General features: G+C 39.9%; 1 protein-coding gene across 2 annotated transcripts in view; it reads right to left on the bottom strand.

The window, feature by feature from the left end:
- The window catches only part of Klp98A (kinesin-like protein 98A), a 63,490-nt gene that overhangs the window by 37,648 nt on the left and 3,419 nt on the right, over nt 1–22,423 (bottom strand). The window contains exons 2-17 of one of the 2 annotated variants that reach the window (XM_065454659.2): nt 21,962–22,031; nt 20,653–20,685; nt 16,487–16,603; nt 15,308–15,424; nt 14,224–14,256; nt 12,893–12,954; nt 12,041–12,147; nt 9,245–9,314; nt 9,074–9,146; nt 8,692–8,759; nt 8,453–8,553; nt 6,634–6,750; nt 4,329–4,426; nt 1,115–1,189; nt 979–1,023; nt 823–882 (exon numbers count right to left, since the gene is read on the bottom strand). In XM_065454659.2, coding sequence (XP_065310731.2) covers nt 823–882; nt 979–1,023; nt 1,115–1,189; nt 4,329–4,426; nt 6,634–6,750; nt 8,453–8,553; nt 8,692–8,759; nt 9,074–9,146; nt 9,245–9,314; nt 12,041–12,147; nt 12,893–12,954; nt 14,224–14,256; nt 15,308–15,424; nt 16,487–16,603; nt 20,653–20,685; nt 21,962–22,031 — 1,246 coding nt within the window. The remainder of the gene's footprint in view (nt 1–822; nt 883–978; nt 1,024–1,114; nt 1,190–4,328; nt 4,427–6,633; nt 6,751–8,452; nt 8,554–8,691; nt 8,760–9,073; nt 9,147–9,244; nt 9,315–12,040; nt 12,148–12,892; nt 12,955–14,223; nt 14,257–15,307; nt 15,425–16,486; nt 16,604–20,652; nt 20,686–21,961; nt 22,032–22,423) is intronic. The other variant, XM_065454660.2, reaches the window with a different exon arrangement.

Below are 22,423 nucleotides of genomic sequence, written 5' to 3'. Positions count from 1 at the left end.
ACATGCCATCTTCGAACACAGTATGGGCACCTAGATGTCCAATAAGCATACTGGCAGCTATTCAGAACAGTTTCTGACATTGTGGCGATTTGAGCCCACGCTTCACCTGCCGCATGTGTCTTGTATATAACACTGTTCACGGGGCCTACTGCACATTTTTTGTTATACGCACGCACATGCGCTGTGCACTGAGAAGCTTGGAAAACCCATATGTGTTTTGGGAAAGCTAATGAAAAGGAAGGCAATAAGATGAAAAACACCCAGAAAGGCAGGGGTATGCTTAAAGCCAACGAAGAAGCGGAGGTTTATATAAAACGCTGAACGCCTGCCAGTAAACTTATTAGGAGTCTCGATGCTGTACTGTGACTGGAGATGGCGCATGTTCGTGTGTAAATTAAGGAACCCATGCCATGTCCCGTAACAATTGCACCTTTTCCCACTTAATATGTTTCACCGCATAGCACTTGTATTACGGCGAAGCTAACTTCAAGGGCTAATACTATCAAGTAAATTAACAGCTCGTTTCGGTGAACGCCGAAACGAGCTGTTAACATTTAAATGTAAGGCAATGCTTAAGCTACCCTTTCCATAATAAAAAAAAGTAAATGTCGCTATTTATGACCCTCTTAAGGGCCCCGTAGGCATTGTCGAACGGAAACAAAACAAAACAAGCCGCCAGGACAAAAACAAGGGAGAGAATGAAACATTGCCCCAGAGCAAAACATTCCTTCTGCACCTTTGAACTTGTAAAAGAAATAGTACTAGTGTGAATCATCACCTGCCTTCTATTTTTTGAACCAAACCATACAAACTGCAGCTTACCTTTAGAATTTTGTGAGTTTCCTTCCATTTCTCTGTCCACTCTTCCGTCAGAAATTTTACCTTGTGGGTGAAATAGAAACCAAAGTCAGTGAGCACAATGTGATTGATGTGTGCTTATGCCATTTCTACACCCATGAATTGGAGATGAAAGCTTACCCTTGCTTCATTCTCTTGGAGTTTCTCCATCACCTGCGTGCTACTCTGAAATCACAAGGGCGGCCAATTTTAGTAGGTAATCTTGTGCATGTGGTACATCTCTGCTAAGTGATGGAGGTAGAGGTTCAATACTTACATCATCCCCTTCAACTTTTGACCGTAGTCTGGCAATCTCCTCTCGAAGTTCTTTGATGAGTTTGACATTTGGATCCTGAAAAAAATAAAAGCCTACAATGACAAGACGTTAGTCAAGACACTTAATGCATACATGACAGTGAATTAGATGGAAATTTATCTTTACGTGCACAGTAAAACCTCAATATAATAACCATGGACATGACAAAGTATATCTAAAATGTGTTCATTTGATATCAGAATGTAATGAATAGATGTTTATAATGAACATTGGATACAATGAAAATATTCATGTTGGATGCAACTTTATTATAACAATGTTCGACTATAACATGCATTCTCGATGTTTGGCCCTTTACAAACTAAGATTTCGCATTTTCGAATCATGGTTGAGTAAGACATGTTCTAAATGTATTCATAGTCAAGGGGAGACACTGGTGTTCTAAAATTTTCACAAATTTCTTCATAAACATAAACTTTTCAGGCAAAGTATAGCTTGACTTGCTAAAAGCATATATGCAATCTTTTCCCATTTCCAATAGTTATTAAGTTATTTAATATATTATGAAAAAGCAATTTACCCAAGTTTTCTATATCCCCCTGTTGAATACCAGATAAAGAATGTTATGTACATATTTTAGAACAATAAGATCAGCAGACCATCAATAATTTTCTCTATTACTAGAAAGGTTATTGCCATATCTAATGTTACGAAACCTAAAATTTTGTATCATAGTCATCATCATCATCGGCCTGTTTTATGTCCACTGCAGGACAAAGGCCGTTCCCTGCAATCTCCAATTACCCCTGTCCTACGACAGCCGATTCCAACTAGCGCCCACGAATTTCCTAATTTCATCGCTCCACTTAGACTTCTGTTGTCCTCGAGTGCATTTCCCATCTCTTTGTACCCATTCTGCAATTCTAATGGTCTAGCAGTTATTTAACCGGTGCATTACATGACCTGCGCAGATCCATTTTTTTTCTCTTGATGTCAATTAGAATATTGTCTATACCCATTTACAATGATACCTATACTAATCCAGGTATCATTGTATTGCAAAAAAAAATTGCAGGAAGTATTCCAATTAGCTTTATTGTGTGTATGAAATCATAAGCTTTCAAATGCAACAAGAATTGCCCAAATCCAACTACTACATCAAAGATACTGTTGGCAACAGTAGGTGTCGCAGGAGAAGCAACTTTTTGTGAAAATTAGAAAAGTAGTTTCAAAACATGATCAAGGTTTATTCTTGGCAAACAAAGCAACAAATTCAAGTCCATATTTTACTAGAAGCCACCCAGCACATAATCCCAGTTTTTCTCTTTCACGTGCCTCTTCTTCACATGTCTGAACTTTTCTGCTCTAGCAAGCTCCTTGTAAGATGCCACCAGCCAGTGCTGGTCCTTCTCAGCACACCTTTCAACTGCTGTGCTGTCTTGCTTTAAGTGGAGCTCCTCAGTGGCAAATTCTTTTCCAGCCATTCCTGATGACTGCTTCAATAATGGCGCTTGCCACTGTGCAAAGTCATGCATGCCTGCTTTTAGGCAAAAGCAACCATATTATAGCAAGAAGGCTCTTGTTTGCATTTTGAGTTTTCTCTCAGTGACAATGGTGCAACAGCTTGTGGTCAGAGGGGCATGCATACACTGGCAGGAAGGCTCCCAACATATTTGAGAAGGCGAATCAGTTCAGTGGTAGTCTGCAAGATGGAAAGGAGTACATGAAAGGGAAAAATTGGCATCCACCCAAATTGTAGCACAAAGCTACAAAGGAAACCCATATAGGTTTCTCAGAAATAAAGCCTTGCAGTTGAAGAAAAATTCGCCCTGGTCTGGAACACGAAACCGGGACCATCGTCTTCCCGAGGCGGTTGCTCTACCACCTGAGCTGAAGTTGCAGCGATGTTTAGGTAGGGCATGCTGCCTAGTTGTAAGGATCCCAATATTCTTCACCTTTTGGGCAATGTGAGCAACTTCGCTTTTGATCAGTGGACATCGCATGGTAGCAAGTGGCATGGACAAGATTCTCCATCTCATCAACGTGCCCTTGGTGCGCTTTGAGTGCCCTGCAGTTGTGATTGGTGAGCTTTGTCACAAGCTCACCCGTGACCTTCCCTTTGCTGCCGAGGCTCGGTCTGCCTTTTTCTTTATGCGTCTGCAGAAAGTTTCGTAGTGCGGTGCTCATTAGCTTGTGCACGTGATTTATGCAATCCTCCTTTTCGACTGCCATACGGCCATACAATTTCTCCTTCTGGAAGTTGTTAAAAGCAACGGTATTGCCGTCGCACAACATGGCTGTGCATCGCAGCCCACGTTTCTCCAGTGACCAAGCAAAGAGAATTTGGCAGCCTCCTCCCCCATTTGCCCACGCTTACTGGAAAAGTTTTTCTGGCACCTATGGTAAATTTGCCACTTAGCAGCATGTCCAAGCATGTTGCCCTCAATACATTGTTGGCCACAGGCATCGGTAGCATCGGTGCAAACATTTAGGTAGCTTCCACGTGCGTACCGGTGCATGATGCTGTGGTGGTTGCCATCACTGCCAATCCATCCAATACTACTTGGGATATTCGAGACAGTTGCTTGCATTTTTACCTGAAGACATGAGCCATTGCGAACTTCGGCAATGTTTTTTTGGTGCACTACTGCATCCAACATGGCAGCTCCGATTATCTTGAAGACGACACTCCCAGTCGTCAAATCGGGGAGCAGAGTTTGCCTCATGTGGTAGTAATACCCAAATGCCAAGCAAGCACCCTCCTCTTTTTTGAAGGAGCGTACGTGCATGGTTGCCAGATGTAGAGGCATTCCACCACCAAAAAACGGAATGTTGAAGAATCCAGCTTTCTAACGATTTCAAAATGGCTGTCCTAGGGGTATGGTAAGCCCTGGGAAAGGCACTGAATTTGCCCATTTTTGAGGTGCATTTGTGAGTGAAAATGGTCATGATGCTGACTTTAGAGTGCAATAGCAAGGTGAATACTAATCAAAAGGTGATAGTATTGCAGGAGTAGCTTCACTAGGACGTCTTGATTGCAAAAAAAAAAAATTTTACAAAAACTCCTTTCTTGGTAATTATTTTGTTTCCCTTAACAGCAGCTTCTTCAAAAATAACTAATGATTTAATTAGTTCTTGGGCTAGCTGGTTGATACTAGGTGTAGTCATTGTAGCACAAATATGTATTACAAGCAAACAGCCTGTGTGAACTGACCTCGTTGATAGTCGGCTTGTTGATAATATTCTTGGCACGGTTTGCATAGCGCAAGGTGCTCAGCGTTTCTCCATAGTTGCATTCCGCAGGAGAGATGGCTGCATATGAAAAGAATTCTCAGTAAGTGCTATGTTTCACACAATGAAAACGGGGAAGACGGGAGATGAAAAAAAAAAGAATTAAATTAAATTATAGGGTTTTACATGCCAAAACCACTTTCTGATGATGAGGCACACCGTAGTGGGGAACTTCAGTAATTTGGACCACATGGGGTTCTTTAAGGTGCACCTAAATCTAAATACACGGGTTTTTTCACATTTCACCCCCATCAAAATGCGGCCGCCGTGGCCGGGATTCGATCTAACGACCTCGTGCTTAGCAGCCCAACACCGTAGCCACTAAGCAACCACGACGGGTTCGAGATGGAAATTCAAGACGATGAGGAAAACGCTAACAAGGTAAAAGCGGGAGCCAATGTTTCGACAAGTGGAGTTGTCTTTTTCAAGGCAACATACGCTTTCTTCGGCACTGTATATATGGGCAGGGTTCTTCTAAAGGGGAGAGGGATAAGGCAGGTGGGTAAGGCAACGAGCAAAGGTGTGTTAGCGACAAGGGTGTAGAATTGAAAAAGGGTGCTATTCACACAGCCGGCGATACAGCCGAGTGTCAGCCGCCCGTGTGTTTTTTTGTGGAAGGGGCCTGGACGATGGCAAGCTGGGGGGAGGGGTTATCTGACCTCTAGCAAAGCAGATAGCAGATAACCTCCCCCCACCACCCTGTCGTTCAGGCCCCTTCCATGAAAAAACACACGGTCGGTTGACACATGGCCGTGTCACCGGCCATGTGAATAGCACCCTTTTTCAATTCTACACCCTTGTCGCTAACACACCTTTGTTTGTTGCATCACCCACCTGCCTTACCCCCTCTCCTCTTTAAAAAAACCCTACCCATATATACTGTGCCGAGGAAAGCTTATGTTGCCTTGAAAAAGACAAGTCCACTTGTCGAAATGTTGGCTCTCGCTTTTACCCTGTTCTCATTTTGCTCATGTTTCCACACATGTAACACTTGCCAAAAATTCAAGAACTTAAAACAGTGATAATGGGTGCTCTTGGCTCCATCCACAGAGGGTATTAGATGAAACCCTATGAATATGGTTTCATGCAATGGCATGCATGAGGACTATTATTTGCTTCTTTCATTCTCAATAAACAAAACATATGCCACAGTCTATGGTCCAAATGAATGAAAAAGTTTAAATTTCTAAGCCTTGAAAAAGTATACAAACAAAGATGTAGAAACAATAAAAGTTCAGCAGTGCAAAAGTTAATGTGCTGCCTATTGCCAACAAGGCAAAACACACCATTATCAGTGTACAGATGGCACCATTCATCTTTACCTGTGCAAGTTCATGTATTTTGTTAAACCTACTTATGTGAAACTGCGCATTTCAGCCAGCTTTAAATGAATGCCTGCGCTTACACTGAGCGTCCCACTGAAAGAGTCCCACAAATAAAAGCTCTCTCCAATACCTGAACACAAACAAGCCATTGGTTTCTGCAAGTCATCCGTGTTAGCCATGGCACAATAATCAGTATAGCATTACAATAGCACAATAATTAGTAAAGCAAGCACTGCACTGTTTAATTCATAATGACTTGGAGAGCTAAAACCACGAAAGTCGCAGAGAAAGAAACACACACCACACGATATTCACACATACCTTAGATGCATGCTGTTGTTATACCTCATTTTGACATGCGCGAAGTGTCCACTTTCTATAAATGTATTTTTCCATATGTGCATTAAACATCAGTTGTGAGTAAAAAAAATGAGTGCGTGTAGTGTGCATTTCTTTCTCTGCGTCTTTCGTGTTTTTCGCGCTCTAAGTTTTTATTAATATGCATTACCAACTAGCCTTCCATCCTTCTGCAGTTCTAATTAGTCAGAAATTAAACACATTTAAGATAGAGACAGCAAGGACAAGAAAGGCAGGGAGGTCAACCAGACAAGCACTCGGTTTGCTACCCACATCTAGATTCAGCAAAGAAAGTCACAAGTTTCATGAAAGCACATCTAATTGGAACAAATTATAGAGAAAAGTAAAACTACATTCAAACCACAAACAAGAAAAAACACATCTCAGCATCTATATAAGAAACCTGTTCATGAATATCGTGAAAAAAATGCTCCTGTATGGTACTAAACAAGGTTGCCAAGAACATGTTGCATTTTATCATGTTTGTGGTCAGCAGACACTTTTATCTGTGACTATTCAGCAAGATTTTCCTTTAGCAACACTCACTGGCAATCATGATTGTCTTGGAGTTCCCTCCCAGGCTGTCTCTCAATAGCCAAGTCAAGACAGAATCCCGGTAAGGAATGAACACGCGCTTCCGGCTATGACTGGTTGACAGCTCGGCTGTAAACAGAAACATAAAGACGCAATTAAAATATGAGAACCACAATACACTGCTTTAAGACACAAAGGTTTTGCGTACAACTGTGATATCGTTATGGATTTGCATGCATCCTGAAAAGATGGGCATTTACTTTACCTGCTAGACCAACTACAAGTTGCGATTGAAACAGGAAATTAGGATAGCGGTTTGGGTGAGTTGGTCTAAGTTCATGCTGTAAATGTAGTGCAAAGTACCAAACTGTTGTACGACAGGTTCGTGCTTACGTGTGTTAGGTTAGACGGCTTTATGTCTGTACCTTCTTCTGCTAAACACGCACCTATGTCCCTGCACTTCGGTGCTTTGTGCTGCATTCACACCATTATACAGAAAAACGAAGAGTGGGGGAAAGGTGGGTGTAAGTGATGTTTGCAAAGCAAAGCTGACAGAAGCACAGATTTTACGCTGGTTGCAATAAGCTAATTCAGATCAAAGCAAGACCCATAAAAGTCAGAAAAGAAAAAGAGCACAGATTTACGTTAGTAATATCTAGTCAATGTGTGGGTGTAAAGTTCCTTATAAAGGAACCACATAACATTCAATACAGCCATTAATGGCCTTCCTTCACTAGGAAAGGTCTAAGTATGAATTTAGTGAGCCCAATAAAGAGAGAAAGAAAGAACTTATCCGAAGTACTGCCTAGTTCCTTGGTACCTACACAACTGAGTGATGCCACTTTTAAAGCCATTGCATGATAAAGTGAGTTTGATAAAGCTTAAAGCAATAAAAAAGAATTGTAGATAATAGAACATATTCCAATATTTACCCTACATATGCAAACGGCTGGAAGAGGTCACTTCCACCCTTCAGCAGTGAGAAAATAAAGAAAGGCTGCAAAGTGAGTAAAGTACTGAAGAACAACCAAAAGAATTTAGTATAAAAGTAAACAGGAGTTGACAAGAGCGAAATGCTGAACAAGGGAAAAAAGTGCTTCTTCCGAGTTCTCCTCTAGTAGTCATCAAGAACATTATCACAGTCATCTTCGACTGACAGTGCTGCAATGCTAATGCACATGAACAAAGTCAGATCAGACAAAAGAAATCCATCATAATAATTGGTTCATACAGACTGGGATACATAGCGCAAAAAATGACACAGGGACAAGCAGAACACAGGACGAGCGCTACGGACGAACACAAGATAGCGCTCATCCTGTGTTCTGCTTGTCCCTGTGTCATTTTTTGCGCTATGTATCCCAGTCTGTATGTATCCCACCAACACGCCCAAACTTCTTCCCTGATAATAATTGGGTTAATATCTGCAGAACATTCATTTCAGTAATCATATTTTATGAAAGAAATTTTGACCTTCCTTTTACAATCAATATGTTTTGCGTCCAACTTCCTAAGCTTAGTCAGCATACTTACAAATCTAACCTGTCAACCAATATGGCAAAAGCAAATTTTTTAATGATGCCAATAATACAAACTTATTAGTATTCTCAAAGTACTAATGTTCTCATTCAATGTTTGCAGGTCTCTTCATTACTTCTTAACTCTTTAATCCACTAGAAATCGCAGAATGTTTTGTTTGGCAATCATTATCTGTTTGTTAATCAATCTACAGCTTTATCAACAAGGACAACAGCAGCAGCAACAATCACAACAATGAAGACGATCACAACAATAATGCTAGCTTAAAGGCTAATGCTTGTTGTCTACTAACCTAGTGCTGATATGACTGTTCCAAGTGTGACTAAAGACTTGTTGATGTGGCCACCTTCTTTTAAACGCTGGCCAGTTGCCTTGGTGGAATCAGCCCGCTCACTGAATAATGTAACGAAGTAACCACATCATTAAACACTGTTCAATCCTGATCTAAAATGATCACGACTGAATAAAAAGAATAAAATGAATAAATGAAAAGAATAAAAGTGCCACAATAGCACACAATCAAAAGCTTACCTGCCAGCAAGATCAACCAAGTTAACTTTGCTGACCGTTTCACTTGGGAGGTCACGAATAAATTTTGCCTGAAAAATGTTAAAGCCAGTAAATATGCAGACATACCACTGCGCATGAACAGTAATTTGTGCCTTGACCATTATAATCTCAAGATTAAAGCCTCATTGTGGTATTCAAAACAAACTTAGTAAGGCAAGAGGTTCCTAAAAAATGCCTTCAACTCTCACTTAACAATGCCTGTTAGGCTTTGCTGTACTTTTCTATCGCTCCTCATTTTCGCCTTAAGTGTTAGAAGTTCACTGTAGCAAAACAATTAAAGTTTCACAGTCTAACAGTTTGCCAAGCCATTCTACACAGGAAAAAATAAAATGGAAAGCTTTACCTGAGTAAAATTCAAAGTAAAAATAGCATGCGACCGGCTGCTGACATCATTCATGGCTGTGGATGCAGTCGTCCTGCCAAGAGTAAAGAAAGGCAAAACAATAAATTGTACTTTCAGTGACACGCAAGGTCAAACTTAATTAAGTCTAGCAAGCTGTGCCATAGAACACACCTGTGCGCATTTCCGCGTGCCATGAGCTCCTCTACATCCGAGTAGTCCATGACAAGGTGGCGTGACAAGTCTGTTAATTAAAAAAAAATCATTAAAGCAGACATCTGTTGGCTTTGCAATGGGCGGCAAAACTCTATGAAGTGTCATGTACTGACAAACATCAAGTGCAGCAGCAGGGGCGGCAGAAAAAATTTACTATCTATAACAAGTTAGTTATTGGAACAGGATGCCATTGTTATATCCATTATAAATAGCAAAAATAATGTAACCTCCATAATACAAAAGCACTGCGATTCATTGCATTTTGCTGATATACAAATCATAGTGTAACAGACACACAGTTCAAGAACCATACCAGGCAGTGAAGCCTTGCTAAGCAGTCGTTACATGACACGAATATGTATAGACCTAACTATCATTATCATATTTTCTTAATTCCCTAAGCAGCCTCCTCACCTCCTTGGTGGTTGAAGTAGTAGGGAACTGCGCTCACATTTCACCAAAACTTAAGATGTTACAAATGCAGTTTTTTTTTACTTTTATACAATTTTGCAACAGCATAAGCATGGGGTCATACTAAACATGTGTCATGCCATATTAATGCATCTTCAGGGTCAGCCATTATGCACAAATGGACACAGAGCTTTGATATCACTGCATCAAGACCACTGTATGTTTCAAGAAACATAAACAATTTTATCACTGGTAAGTATGAGAAAGAAAAAAAAGTCCTAGTCCTGTTAACTAGACATTAACTTAACATACAAGACTACAGCAGATATCCTATTAGAGTAGATCTATTAAAATTTATATCTAAAGTGAAGATGCAGGGATGCATTATTATCTACATATACTATAGAGTAACATATAATTATTTACTCTTCTTTTTACTTAAGGTACAACAAAGGGACTTCAGTGCAACCATGTATAAGTTATAACAATGCTGTTTCGCTTTGCCAGTCACTCAATACCCCATTATATAAAACAAAAGTCTGTTAAAAAGTATTTTCCAAAGTTTTTAAAACTGTGGCAAGTGCTCAGGGATTCCAAATTGATGACTACAGCCTTTGGGAGGCAACGTCCCCCCCCAACCACACCACAGAGAGAGGTGCATAATGTGGTATCATCATCAGCAGCAAGAAGTAGGGTTCATTCGACTCGTGACGCTCGCACTATGAGCGACCTTGAGTTTGGGTGGGTCCGTGCTGACGTGGAATGAAGGAACGTTCCACAAATGTACAACTTCCTGGGCGTCATGTGTCGCAGCACATAACACAAGAAAAGAAAAAAAGAGAAGACCTTGCTGACATAAACACACCTCCATCTTAAAGATAAGGCCAGTACTGATAACAGCCGGGCACCAAGGGATGCTTTCACTTTTTCTTAGAGCCATCCTTGCCTTGTCAGTTGGCAAGAGCAGACAGCCTTTTGATAAATCTGTCCAACTCCTGTCTTGTGCAAGCAAACCTAAAGCTGACCTGCAGACCTGAGATTGTGGCACGCTGATAAGAGTTAAACATCAAAGAAAGCGATCACTCTTATTTCTGACGGTACCCTCTCCACATACTTAGCGGATATCGAAAGTCAAGGGTTTACGACAACCTTTGATAAAGTCTGTCCACTCAAGCTGTTTTGCATGGAGAAAATGTGGTTCCTGAGACAAGAACACGACATCATCTTAAGAACCTGCTAAGCAAGAAATGTGCCTATCACTCCTATCTGCAGCCTACAATTTGTGCTGAGTGTGCACTCAAATCACAGTTTGAAGTACCTGAGAGAGCTACTGTGTGCCAGTACTGCTGTGCATTACACTTCAAAAAATACTGCATTTCGAATGTTCCATGGAACTCAAATGTTGATCATGAGTGTGTCGCAACAGATCCATCAAAAGGTGTCTTGGGTATGGCATCTTAGGCGCCTACCAATTTCAGTTATAGTTCCAAGTATGAAAGTATCACCTTGAGAACATATTTCATGAGCAAAACTAGTGTATCCACTGACTCTGTCACAGATGAGCTATTCGCTTTGATTTCTCGTTTAGTCAGAAATTAAAAAAAAAAGAAAACTGCATGGTTTCCTTTTTTTTGAACACTGTGCCTTCTTTGGCGAGTCATCCCCACTTTCATGTATTGGGTATCTGGGTTTCTAACCTTTCTCATGGCTTGAAGACAGCGCAGTCTAAAAACGTGGGCCTTTCTCGAGGCTGTGTGCAAACTGAATTGAATTCAGGGGTTTCACATGCCAAAACCACGATTTGATTGTGAGGCACGCTGTAGTGAGGGTCTCGGGAGTAGTTTTGTCTACCAGGGGACCTTGAACGTGCCCCAAATGCACGGGACACGGGCGTTTTTGCCTTTCGCCCCCATCGAAATGTGGCCGCAGTAGCTGGGATTTGATCCCGTCACCTCGTGCTTAGCAGCAAAACATCATAGCCGCTAAATCACTGAGGTGGGTCTGAGAGTGTGTGCAGCCTAAATAAGTGGCCTGATCCTGAATATTGTGCAGTCCAAAAAATTAAGTTCTCCAACGCTCCTCCTACTCTCACGCTGGGAGGGATGCAATAGAGTGCCGTGCACAATGACTCTGCCCCATCCTTGCCCCCAACTCGCTCAGGACGACATGGTTTTGATCAACTTCAACTATGAACGCAACAATATCAAAATCAGCCATTGAAAGAATGGTGGCTGTAAAATAAGACAAAACAGAAAATAAAAAATAGACTTTGGATTAATTTGAGCATGCCACTTAATGAATGGCTAAAGATAAAACAGACAGTAAAACAGTTAAAAGACTCACCTTGTACATATGGTCCAAGCTTTGGATGCTCTCGGACTCTGAGATTGTGCTGTGTGCTTTCTCGCTTTAACAGGTCTTTTACCTTTTCATTGTAAATTTCAAGATAGCTGCAAGAATTAAAAAAACAATAAAAAGAAAGCAAGAAAGCATTGCATTTATTTGATTTTGTAAGGACACAAAACCTTAAAATACAGTTCTAGTTTGAAATTGTCGAGGGTTAGCAAATTATCTTGCACACAAAAAAAGACGCATAATTTTCCCTGCTGTCTTTGTTTTTCAGCAGCTTGTTCTGCACAAGTGCCCACGTGAAAAATGTTGCCCAGGAATTCTATGGAGCTTTAGTGTTTGGAGTAGCACTGCGCTGGCTTCTTGGCATGATACCATTACACGCGTGGGAGATCTCAACCGATTAAGTCACTGTCGCCAGGCCTTTGGTAGTATTGCAATGTCGCTTTATTTCTTTGACGCAAGTAACACTTTTTCCTTATGTAAATTACCATAATAAGTATAATGAGGCACTCTGCTTGGTCACTTTTCAGCTATTAATTGCCATGATGACTATGCAGAAATACAGGTGATAACTGATCAGGTGAACAATGTGAGCACTGTGGAGCAGTAGCCGACATCACTGTACAGCAAACGTCCGGTGGCACCAACTTTCTTTTTTATATCTTAAATCAAGAAATGAAAAAAATACAGGATAGCACCTTGAAAAAATCTTTTGATGTGCACTGCCATTGCCAAACTGATGACATGGTTGTACACCAGTGTGGCACACAAACTTGTGCTTCCACACATTTTTATTTTTAACATTGGGTACCAGTTAATGCAAGAAGTTTCAACAGTACTTACCTAACCTCTGTACGAAATGTAGTGCCTGAATTTTGCCCTAATTTCATCCTAGTGTACATAGCCTAGAATGAAAGAAAGGAAAAAAATTATGTCATCGTCATCATCACCATTATCAGTCTGGTTACGCCCACTGCAGGGCAAAGGCCTCTCCCATACTTCTCCAACTACCCCGGTCATGTACTAATTGCGGCCATGTTGTCCCTGCAAACTTAATCTCATCCGCCCACCTAACTTTCTGCTGTCCCCTGCTATGCTTCCCTTCCCTTGGAATCCAGTCCGTAACCCTTAATGACCATCGGTTATCTTCACTCCTCCTTACATGTCCTGCCCATGGCCATTTATTTTTCTTGATTTCAACTAAGGTATCATTAACTTGCGTTGGAGGAATTAGAGGGCAGTAAATGGGATATAATAGGGCTCAATGAAGTTATGAAGACGAAAGAAGCATCTACAGTGCTAAAAATCGGGCACGTCCTGTGCTACCGGGGCTCAGCGAAGGGAGGAGAAGTAGGCGTCGGATTCCTGATATATATATATATATGCATGTATGCATGCATGTGTGTGTGTGTGTGTGTGTATGGGTGTGCATGATAGTGTCTCACACTTGACAGGTTCTAGGCTACAACAGAGTAAACAATGTGAGACAAAAATTGGATGTAAAGAGAAACTCATTTATGGAGCACTGCAGCCCCCCTTAAAGAAGGTGCGAATGTATGTGGTATTACAAAGTCTCCACAATTATTTCCGCCAAGAATTTTTTTAATGTGACTTCTACGAGCAGAGTTATCGGTAATCAATTGTTGTCCCTGCCATGCCTCTTTGGTTTTCCACACTGATCTGTTATTCCTACACTGTACTCAAAGCTGTGGCATTGTGCCCACGATGCCTTCAGTCTTCTGTCTTATCTTCGAGCTAAGCATTGGTAGTGGCATGGCCTTCGAGATCAGTCCATTACACCACCCTAACTTGGAGGGCACAGCATCGACAAAATGGTATTTCTCTCCAATATGAGGAGGCACCACTGTTTTAACACTAAAGAGGCCTCTCAGTGGTCAACAGCCATCGTGTGGGACACAATGAAAACATAAAGTTGATTTGCGGGTGGCCTTTTGAGAAAAAGCTGGGCTCCCTGCTATGTATATAGTAATGATGGTAAATGGCTCAGGTGTTTATAAGACCATAGTGACTAAGCAGCCAATCATTATCAGTTCGTTATAGTTAATTACTAGTGTCACATCCTTAAATAGTATCACGCATGTTTACGCTTAGCTCTCACCCCAATGTAATCACTCTAAACAGAGAGATGAACTTCAAGTGACAAGCACACTTACTTGGCAAATTCGCGGTATGAGCCCTTCATTGTCCTGAAAAAGGAGAAGCCTCTGAGATGATAGCCAAGACACCCAAAATTCAACTTAAGTGATAATATGGCATTTAATATGACAGCAACAATGCAGAATCTAGTAGAAACAGTGCTCACAAGAATGCATTTTGTCAGTAGCAGTCAGCATGAATATACAATTATTAAATTGTTGAATGGTTATAAGGTCCACAACTATAGAAACAAACATGCACTTCTACATAAATTAAACACATCCACTTCGTAGTCATTATGCAATATGCAATGCAATGTGCACTGAAATTGACCAGCTTCCCTTGAAGTCAAACATTACAGGTTTCCTCCTATGCAAAATACTTTTTTTTTCAAGCCAGAAACAAAATTGAAATATTATAGCAGCTTATTACCACTGTCATCAGAAAGCAACTTTCTCAGAGCGAACATTATGCACTTAAATCTAGATTTTTAGTAATTTCTTTTAACTGAAAATTTCCTTATACTTTTACTCGCAACAAACCTATGTTAGATTAACATTGCATCCTAACTTTTTAACATAATTCACATTGGAAGCAAAGATATGGCTAAAGGCATGTGCGAAGTCTTAAATTCATACCCTTGTACAATATCAACTCTTTAATTTTACACTGCCTCATAAATAACAACAAGTGCAGTAAAGAGCTTTCTCTAACTTTTCTATAATATTTTACAGTGTAAATAAAGCTGTCGCAGTCCTCAAAATTTCACCTTAAAAAATTTTAAATGCCTCAATTTTTATTGCTTCCTTCAGCAATTGCCTAATAAAGGCACTGTAATGTTTCCCACATGATAAAACATGCTAGATCAGAGATAAGCTTTCTTTTAAATACTACATGCTTCACAGGGTATTCTCTTCATCCCTTCCTAATGAATTGATGGACTTAACATTTTGATAAACGTAAACTGTGTTTGTTTGGTTCAAGAACTGTTCAATATAGCTACCCATAAGTGCCTTTCTATAGCTTGTAAAGCACATCGCAACACCCAGAAGAATCGGCAAAGAAAAAAAAATTGAAACAAGTTCTGGAAAGCAAACTCACAGACGAGCCCATCATAGTGAAGGTCTTTCCTGACCCGGTTTGGCCGTAGGCAAATATGCAAGCATTGTAGCCTTCAAACGCATTGTCCACAACTTCCTGGCCAAGGTCATTAAAAACCTACCCCAAGACACCCCAAACATATTATACATGTGAACAAGATATTCATAAAAGACAAGTATTAATGTGCTTTTGATTGATTGAGGCAAGGGTCCATGCACAAGAAGTAAGAACAACTTGGCACTAAATGTATATAAACCCAATCTCCAGAATGAATTGAAGTTTTTATGCATAGTGGAGGTGTTTTGAAGATGTACTTAGTCTCTAACAAACCTTCCCGTAATGACTTACTAATGTGCAGGAATTTAAGCACACATGTTCAAGCTTCTGTATAGGAGCAGCAGGTCTCTGTTTAATCCATCATGTAGTTTATGAAAAGTAGCAATGGTTTGCAAAGGTCTCTAAACAAGATGGAATAGAACATTGAATATGTTCTGTCAAAAGAAAAAAAATTAAATTATGGGGTTTTATGTGCCACAACCACTTTCTGATTATGAGGCATGCCGTAGTGGGGGACTCCGGAAATTTTGACCACCTGGGGTTCTTTAACGTGCACCTAAATCTAAGCAACGGGTGTATTCGCATTTCGCCCCCATTATGTTCCGTCAATATATGCTGCTAGGGCAAGTGTTGCTGTGGGCAATTATTAGCAGCCTTGACATACCTGTAGAACAAGATTAGAGCTTTATTTGACAAGCTTCAACAAAAGTAGCTGCTTTTGTTTTATTACAAGAGTAGCTACTCATTAAGCTTTAACAAGAGTTTAGCAACTCTCTAACAAGAATACCTAAAACTCTTGTTATTCTGACAGTCTATTAAATTTTTTTTTTGTTAAAATTGTTAGCCATTTACAAAGATTACATGCAGTGACATTTATACGACATGTCCCCTCAAATCTATACCACCACTTGTACCAAATGGTGTATTTTTCATTGTGAAATATAATTAATGACCTGATAACCTTGGGTTGCAAATCAAAAGAAGTCATATGGTGCTACAGATAAGTCCAACACCTAAATCTATATGAGCACTTGCATGTCTTTGCTTGCACACTATAATAGAAGACCCAATAACTCTGGGCTGTTTTAAGCAAGAAAAATGTTATGAAACTGTAGATATTACCTGTTCTTGTGTTACAAAGTGTTGATCACTCGGGTGCACAGACCAGTAAGAATAGTCAAATGTAAATTCCTTAATTCGCTCTCGGCCTAACTCTTCACTTCCACCCTGTGGCGACACCTACGAGTAAAAAGCAGCGTTAATACCTGTGCAAGATGCTGGTATAGGTGACATAATGCGCAGACAGACTTGCAGTGACAAACATGTACACAGAGCACACTGCACCCATTTGCAAGAGCACGAGAACAAATCACATAGGCACAATCAAATATAATTATAATAGAAAGCTACACATGTGTGTATGTGCCGTAATAAATGGGTGCACTGCTGGAACCACTGGCATTTGCAGGAGCACAGTGTGCAAGCTGAATTACCAGTGCACTGCACTGTGTTTGGATGTAAACTGAACAACAAAAGTAAAAGAACAAATAATTTCATACTAGACAAACCACGAAAATGAAATTGCTGCTTCAGTTCTTAAGAATAGGCAGACTTTACTTCTTTTTTTTAATGCACCCATGATGTGGCTAAGAATAATTTTTTGTAGACACTCAATGAAACAAGCTCAAAGTTGCATCCCACTGTTACATTCTTATTAGCATAGTGTTGTGTTTATCAGATTTAATTCCCTGTTTACTTTGACCTGAAGTCCAGAATGAATGAATGAATGGGTCAGTGAGTGAATTAAACTACAGCAGTTGAAATGGCTTCTTATTATCACAATGTAAAACTTGTGCCACAAAGCATGAGTAGCGCACACCATAAAAAAATATTAAATTTGCCCAGATAATTTTTTTTTGGTGTATGAAAAGCACGCAGCAATATAAACATAAGTTTGGCCAAACTGTTTTGTTCACTACACTAATGGTTCAGTGACACACAGCAAACAGGAGGGCAATGAACTTTTTCAATGCATGGCATACAGCATTGATGTTTGTTTCTTTTTGTTTTTGATTTATTTTTAGATGTGGTCTCAGGAAAGACTAAGGTTGGAAACACTGGAAGATAGAACATGGCAAATATCACCAGCTTGCAGACCTAACAATTTGACAGGAGAAAGCCAAGACACTTCATCGTGCATATAATCCAAAGTGCATCAAGCCTCTGGTATTGCAGCATGAATGCAAGTGCAGAAAGCTGCAAAAGAGGCTGCAGGAAAGAACTGTGCAACTAAAGGCAGCACAGCTTCATGACCTAGTGGTGCCCTGTTGTCCATAACAGAATGCAGCTGATAAAGTATCGCTGGGTCATGTGAATTGCCCTCAGCAGTCAGATGTGCACTGTGGTGTGAAACTTGTATAAAAAAGATTGAAATGACTATGCATTAAAGAACTGTAAAGAAATTTTCATTCATGAGCTTGACATAATGCAAAATCAGCCATAACACAAGTATTGGCTGTGACATGTGACAATAGTATGAATTTTTTATAGGACCAATATTTAATGAGCTGTGGGCCAGAAATTATGCAGGAACTATGAAAACTAGGTCTTTGTAAAGACTGACTTGTTTTAATTACTAAGCACTACACAGTTCAAAAAAGCAGGATGGCAGCAATGGGGATACACTTATTTATTTTTTTCCTATACAATTTTTCTTGCTACCATGAGATATGATAATCTTGTTATTCTTCGTAATAGATCCTGTATTTTGTTCTGTTAACATTCTTTTATTTTTGCTTGTGTATTACTGTATGGTGTGCTGCTGTTGCTTTGAGTTGTTAAGTTCATAATTTTTTTTGTAAAGGAGGTCCCGACACAGTCTTTGACTATGGCACCTCCTTTTGTATACTAAATACCTGTAATATGATCGAACATTTAATAATAAGTTCTGATTTGGGTATATCTGCTTTTTCAGGCAGTAGAAGATGGTGAATGTTAAGTTTATAAAAACATGGTTGACTTAAACAATAATAGTAAGAAGGGAATGACAAACTTATGATTGCTTAATAGAACATAAACTGTAGAATTACACAAGCACACTGTACCCAAATTCCATGTGATACGCCAATGATATCGCACATACAGCAAAGGCATTGCTTGACGATGTCAGCTGCCAATCAGTTACATTCGAGAGGCAGATTGCTGGTTAAGCTTTTATGACAAGAGCGCAGTATGACACCTCGACTATTGAAGACATGCCACTATTGAAGACTTACCACTACACACAAAAAAAGTCATCTATTTATCTGGATAACTAACCATTCTGTTACCTAGTAATGGTCTAGAAACCAAAAAGTAAATAGGAATAAGCAACACGAGAGAAAAATATCCTTTTGCTCTTGGAAAGCTGAACCAGACACCACAATGCCTGCAGTAAAGTTTTGGAGCAACACTGGGGCCACAATTTAGAGAAGTAACACAACACGTTTTCTATTTACAAAGACTGCGCTCTCACGTGGTCATAAATTTCATAAACAGATGTTCCATCTACAGACTCTGGCACAGTGAATCAGAAGCTCATGCTCGCGCACGTTTGTTCAGACAAGTTTCGCAAGGTTGGCTCACTGAGCCATAAAGATATATGACCCACAGTGTGAACCCACATGTGGGTTAAAAAAAACTTTTGGCAACGCCTAATGGCTCTGCATCAAAGATATGCCGCTACAGAACTGAACAAAAGCCACCCCCATTATCACGATGGCCCCGCGGGTGTGGTGATAAGTGATAAGGCAAAACTACATGCCAACACAATGCTGGACTTGCGTGTTGTGCGATGTGGCTGTCACTGCAATTGGGAAAACGCCCTCAAGTGAATGCACTAGTGCAAGAATTTCATTGACCTACAACTGCTTCTGTGCAGCGAGAATAGATCGCGATGCAGTACAGGAACACCATTGCAGCAGGAAGGCCCGTGCATACACCAATTTGTCAGTGCTCTTTAGAGGCTGGTAAATAATATTATGGGTCTGCCCATTCACTCTCTATTTTGATGAAATGGTTTACATCACAACAATGCACACCAATGATAATAATTAGATCGCCCTAAATAAGAAGCTGTTTCCAGTAAGATGGAGGAACGAAAATAAATGGTTTCTTGAATACTTGTTATGCTTTCCTGCCCTCAATTTTCAAAGCATCTGTGATGCAAAATTATCTATTGCAATACTAATTACAAAGGAAAAATGCCTAGAACCCTCTGTACTTTCACGCAGAACTAAACTGTACATTTTGTTTAAGAGCATGTAAAGCTGACAATCTGAGATGTCACCAAGGACAGACCAAGAACATGTTTTTAAATAACCTTTGTTAAAATTTTGGTTGAAAAAATTGCTGTACCACTTGTCATATGAGCACTGTTGCCGATTATTTCTGTGTTTTTCTCACGTTTTGCCTACCATGTGAACGTTGTGTATTTTTTTGTTCTCTCATTGTATTGTAATCCCACTCTAGCTGCTTGGACCACATGGCCTGCAGTATTGTGAAAATAAAATAAAATAAATAAATAAATAAATAAATAAGAAACATGGCGTTTTAAGCTTGTTCACTTGACTGTGCAGGCAACATGACTATATTGCTACTCAATATCACTGCAGTGTATGTAGCTATAAAACAAAATGCAATTGGGAGACGATTTTCAGCATTTCTTTCCCCTCTCAACTAGAATTCTGTGCCTACGATAAATATTTACATTCCACTTAAAATTATTTGCTGGTGTTCAGAAAAAAAAAGTCTTTATATCTGCAGCTCCGCTTGACAGAATTTGGGAAGGGCATTGTATTCCACCTTCTGGGAGCTTGTAAAGCAGTTCGAATTGCTGGACTGAACCTTGGAATTTGGACAGCTGAATCGATGCAGGTGTGTGGGCTTCACAGTAACTTGAGTCTCAATAGGTAACTAATGCATAAAAGTTTCTTTTACAAACAGCACACGTGTAACATGCTAATTTATTGTTTTATAATTAAGCATAACGGCAGAGTGCAGGTCCTTTGTGCTCATAAGTCCCATCCTGATTTGAGAAGTCAGAATTGGTATGCAGCGAAATATTATGACAATTGGCTGGGGCAGGTTAATTATATGCTACTGTGCAAAAAAAATTCATCATGCATATAGAATACCCCACAAGACGTCCATGCAACACGGTGTGGACAGAAACCATGCAGCCTGGCACAAACTCCACGTAAACACAGGAAGCGATAACCAGATTGACAGGCTTGAAGCACTGTACTCACTATTATATTGGGGCAGGAGATTAGGCTCTGAAACTGTATGATGCAGAAAAATAAAGCAGTTGCGATGTACGAGAAATAAAAAGCCAACTACTGACTGTACACAACAATCCAAGAAGTACCAAAATAAAGCAGCATTTGTGCACAGATGTGACAAATTGAAACTAGTATGATTATTCATTATGTCAATTCTATTTTAATAAAATATTTAACATCGACAGCATGTTAGGCAGATTATTGACTGTGCTAAGACATAAACAGAAGTATTCTCTAGGAGCAACAAGCTTAGGCCACAACAATTGATGCCAGAAATATACACATTCAATTTTGCAATTGCAAGCTTCTAGTGGATAAAATGTATGCAAGCATGCTTTGTACACTTGTTATAGAAGAACAAGAAATGTAGTACCAACTCTCAATTCCTGACAGCTATTGCAATCACTGGCATGAGGAAGGTTTTACTTATAGGAACCAAGGCTCCCTGAAGTACCAATATGTGAGTGCATAATGTAACCACACAAACGACAATGGACGAAGAAGGAAACGCATTGGTCAAGCGTGGAACTTCAGCAGTTGAAGTTCTGCACTTGCCCCGTGTGTTTCCTTCTTTGTCCATTGTTGTTTGTGCGGTTACATTATGCATTCAAATATCGACCACCAACTAGCCCGCCTTTCTCAGTTATGTACCAATATGTGCCACTACATTTTTATATAAGTAGACATCAAAAACAAAATAAGAGGGGCGGGCATACTTCCTCAGCACCCACCTTTAGTTTATGAGTTTGAAATATGGGAAAAAGAAAGAAAAGGGGTGCTTAAACCTAAATAAATCTGATGGGGAGCTGAAACAAAGAAAAAAAAAAGCGATCTTCCCAGATATCTAGAGCACCCTATGAATGTAAATGATTTTGTCCCACCATTTCGCAATTGTATTTGAGAGGTCATCTAGACTGGCAGTACACCATTATAGAAAATAGGGGTGCTTAAATTTTCCTTAACACGATAAACAGCTGAAAGCATTCATGTAAACACTTCCAAGAAACCAAAAATGTGAAACGAGGTGCTGCAAATTATTACGAACAATACTGGTATGTTACAAAAAAAATTCTAAAACAAACTCGTTCACTGTCTCAAGTCATGTCAGGACAGAACAGCCAGCAGGCAAGAATATCAACTAAAGCTTACTACAGGCCAAAGCACATCTATATGCACATGCGAATGTTCAGAGTTATTGTATCACTAAACTGGCACACAATGTCATCAAGCACACCTGTTTCCCATGCACAGATGAGGTAAATGGCCAATGACTAACCTTCAGATTTTCAATGCATGTCTTGTTACCATCCATGCGAATAATCTCACTGCTTTTCATGTCAATCTCCCTGCAGAAGAAAGAGTCAGGAATGTAATTTTGGCACACCTTTCTATGCCAATGCCACCTTTAGTTTGGCTTCTTGCTATATATCATTCAAACTCCACCCACCTGAGACAAGTTAGCTCTCACGTACCGACACATTCTGGTACAAGCATTAAAAATAATAATCAGTAAGCTATTTGTTTCCGCGTGTCAGTTAGGACCCATACATGTAAAAGATGCAGACAAGTAAGACACATCGCCTGTGCTGTCTACTCACTTGCCCATATTTCTGCCCCATTTTCAAGTATGGAACTAAAAAAAAATGCAATTAAGAGAGTCTAGTTGGCTGAAACCCTTCCAGAGAAGATAGCCAGATTATAGAGGCTGCAAGGCTCTATGTTGAGTGTAAACAAAACA

The sequence above is a fragment of the Dermacentor albipictus genome, chromosome 10 (assembly GCF_038994185.2).
Source record: "Dermacentor albipictus isolate Rhodes 1998 colony chromosome 10, USDA_Dalb.pri_finalv2, whole genome shotgun sequence".
NCBI classification, from domain to species: Eukaryota; Metazoa; Arthropoda; class Arachnida; order Ixodida; family Ixodidae; genus Dermacentor; species Dermacentor albipictus.
The sequence above is the reverse complement of the archived record's forward strand: the minus strand, read 5'-3'. Positions and strand labels throughout refer to the sequence as shown.